This window comes from Otolemur garnettii, unplaced genomic scaffold (assembly GCF_000181295.1).
Source record: "Otolemur garnettii isolate 467f Iridium unplaced genomic scaffold, OtoGar3 scaffold00149, whole genome shotgun sequence".
In the NCBI taxonomy this organism is placed as follows: Eukaryota; Metazoa; Chordata; class Mammalia; order Primates; family Galagidae; genus Otolemur; species Otolemur garnettii.
The window spans coordinates 1,853,978-1,857,461 of NW_003852544.1; the positions used below are offsets into that span (position 1 = coordinate 1,853,978).

General features: G+C 39.6%; 1 protein-coding gene across 2 annotated transcripts; it reads left to right on the plus strand.

Annotated features, from left to right (window-relative positions):
• Positions 1 to 2,806: 2,806 nt before the first annotated feature.
• Positions 2,807 to 3,130, plus strand: LOC100949930 (uncharacterized protein C8orf59 homolog). Of its 2 annotated transcripts, XM_012811084.1 has the most exons (2): positions 2,807 to 2,936; positions 3,033 to 3,109. In XM_012811084.1, the coding sequence occupies exons 1-2, from the start codon at positions 2,807 to 2,809 to the stop codon at positions 3,107 to 3,109; spliced, it is 207 nt and encodes a 68-aa protein (XP_012666538.1). The 2 variants fall into 2 exon arrangements, with proteins under 2 accessions (XP_012666538.1, XP_003799382.1); XM_003799334.3 differs by having other exon boundaries at positions 2,807 to 3,130.
• Positions 3,131 to 3,484: the final 354 nt, after the last annotated feature.

Consider the following 3,484-nt stretch of genomic DNA (forward strand, 5'->3'; position numbering starts at 1 on the left):
AGGCCAGGAGTTTAAGATCAGCCTCCACAAGGAGGATGCAGTGACAAAAAAAAAAAAAAAAGAAAAAAGAAAAAGAAAAGAAAGAAAGAAAGAAAAAAGAAATGTAAAAGTTAGCTGGGCATGTTGGCAGGTCTCTGTAGCTACTCAGGAGTCTGAGGTAAAAGATCACTTGAGCCCAGGAGTTTAAGGTTGCAGTGAGCTAGGATGATGCCACTGCATTCTAGCCCAGGCAACAGGGAAAGACTGAGTATCAGTGAAAAAAAATAAAAAATCTATGATTGTATAATGCAATGTTCTTTAAAACTTGAAAATGCCTATTGAAACAACCAAGAGAAGAATCATCTACTCTTAAATTATGCTGGCTAAAGACATACATCCCTCTTACTCTTTATAAGAAGAACACAGACCATACTTTGAAGGGACAAGAACTCTCCATTATGGAAAGCAAAGGTGAGGCTTGGTGCCTGTGGCTCTTGTGGCCAAGGCGCCCGCCACATACACTTGAGCTGGTGGGTTCAAATCCAGCCCAGACTCACCCAATAACAATGACGGCTGCAACCAAAAAATAGCCGGGTGTTGTGGCGGGCGCCAGTAATCCCAGCTACTTGGGAGGCAGAGGCAGGAGAAACACTTGAGCCCAGGAGTTGGAGGTTGCTGTGAGCTGTGATGCCACGGCACGTTACCCAGGGTGATAGCTTGAGGCTCTGTCTCAGAAAAAAAAAAGCAAAGATGAAGGAGTTATGGGTTCCCTAATAACATCACTTAAAAGGCAGAATGTAAGATCCTAATTCATCAAGAAAAGTTATAAAATTCCTAAAGCCTAGTCAAACGTTTATTGAATTACACATAATATGGTACAAAGTATCATATTAAATAGATCACAAATATAAAAGGTAAAAGGAACTGATTGATTTCCTAGTGTAGTCTGAGAAAAAACAGGTGACGGAACACAAATATATGAAATGATGTCATAGATGCAGGACAGCATGAGAACGCAACGCAGTCAGGGACTGGCAATAACAGTGACGGTGAATCAGGAAAAGCTTTCTGAAGATTTAACAGTTATGTAGATCAAGTATGAATAGCTAACACTTGAGAATTTACTATGTATAAGCCATTGCTCTAAGCTCTTAATGAGAATTATCTTTGTATTCTTCCCTGACAATTACATTATCACTCCCACTCATAAATGAAGAAACTGAGGCTCAGAGAAGTAATTTGGCTAAGGTCACAGAGCTGGCAAATATCAGAGAAAGGAATTGTACACACACAATGTCTGATCCCACAACCCATGGCTTTAATCTTCTATGCACAATCTTGTCTCTTGAGAAGAGGGGATTGAGGGAGATAGGAACAGCCTCTCAGGTACAGGGAATTGATCAATATACTGTATCTAGCTTGAATGGAGTTAAGAAAATAGAACCATAGTTGATGAAGGAAGTGATTGAAACTGAGGGTATGGATGCCTTGTGCTAAGCTACAATTGTTTCTATATTCATGTTTTAACCCAATAAAAATAAATTCCCCTAGTGCAAATCTCAAATTCAACTATAAAAAGGAGGAAGAATGCAGATGAGAATCTCCACAGTAACCTTGCTCCCCTGCTGGAAACTGCAGACATTCAGATCATCTTGTGATCTTGCATATTCTATGCAGAGCAATAGGCTGATAGGCACCATAAGGTGGGCTGAGGACAAAGTTTATAGCCTTCTTACAGCTTAAAAAAAAAATTTACGATCATAACATTTGCAGTAGTATCAGGTCCTGCAAAAGAATCATGACACCAACTTCGCTTTCATTAGTCAAAGTGAGTATGCCAAAATTTTCTTTAAGAATATGATAAATATCGTGGGATTTTTTTTTATTATTAAAGTAAAACGAGTTATCACTGTAACTCCCTGAGAATCAAATGAGCTTACATAATTTAAGTAAAGCAATCTTGCCACCTGGTGGGCACAGACATTACTACAGCTCACATCTGAGGTTCCCTCTGAATATCTTTAGAGGGGAAAGAGGGCACAGGAGGAAACAAAACAGGTTGGGTGTGGTGGCTGTAATTCCAGCACTCTGGGAGGCCAAGTGAGAAGGATTGCTTGAGGCCAGGAGTTCCACACCAGCCTGGGCAACACAGTGAGACCATGTCTCTACCACCAAACATAACAAACATACATACATAAGTGAAACAACATAAGACGCAGAGACTTTGCCAGAGTATAAAATGCATTTTTTTTTTTATGAAGATGCTATTTCTTCAAGTAGTTTTGTAAAAATCTCACTCTTCTCTGCTCCTCCCCACCACCACCAGTAAATACTATAAAATCCCACCCAGTCTTATAGATAGATAGATAGATAGATAGATAATCTGCCCTGGTGAAAACAAGAAATATGAATGTCCTACCTAGCTATACACATTTAAATTCAACTTCTGGCATCTATTTCTACCTACACTGACCCTATACAGTCCCTCGGCCCAGTATCAATTTGTATGGCTTTGGGCAACTTCTACCCTCTCTCTATGCCTCAGTTTCCTAATTTCCTATAAAAGTGGATTGATTATTATGATCTTAAAAGTCTCTTCCAGGGCTAACATTTGAGTAATTTTTTGAATCTTTAAATGTCAGATTTAAACTTTTTTGTATGCTGCATTAATAAAAAGTTTCCAGCAAAAAGAGGGAGAACATTCCTCTGCCCTCACCTCAGTACTGGCACATTTGTGTATCCATTCTTTAAAACTGATAATCACGGTGAGTGCCGATGACATTACCGGGACTGGAGGAAGTTGCACGCGGATATCAAACGTCTGACAATGACCAAGAACAAATTAAGAGGGCAGAAATCTAGGAATGTATTTCACATAGCCAGCCAAAAAAACTTTAAAGCTAAAAGCAAAGCAAAACCAGTTACCACTAATCTTAAGAAGACAAATATTATGAATGGTGAAAAAGTTAACAGAGTGAAGAAAGCTTTTGTAAATATACAAAAGGAACTTGCACACTTCTCAAAAGGCCCTTCTCTTGAACCTGTGCAGAAAGAATTGATTCCTCAGCGGCGTCGTGAAAGTGAACCAGTTAATGTTGATGAAGCTACAAAATTAATGGCTCTGTTGTAATACAATAGTGATGCATCTACTTTCTCCAAAAGACCAAAAAATTAAACGTTTTATACAACTTAAAAAAAACTGGTAGTCACTAGAATGACAGTTGTTACTAATCAAAAAAAATCCATCTTTCTATTTAAAAATGCCTAAAGCAAATACAAAGAATAAAATCAGCGTAGTGACACACTATACCCTTGCATCTGTTCCACATCTAGTCCACTTTACTTGATTGGCCCCTCAGCAAACAACTGTATACTCCAGGCATCCTCAAACTACGGCCCGCGGGCCACATGCAGCCCACCTAGGGCATTTATCTGGCCCACCTGGTGTTTTTGCCACCGCTGCCTGTCCTGCTTAGCAGCCGACTCGTCCCGGGGCCCACAGTCC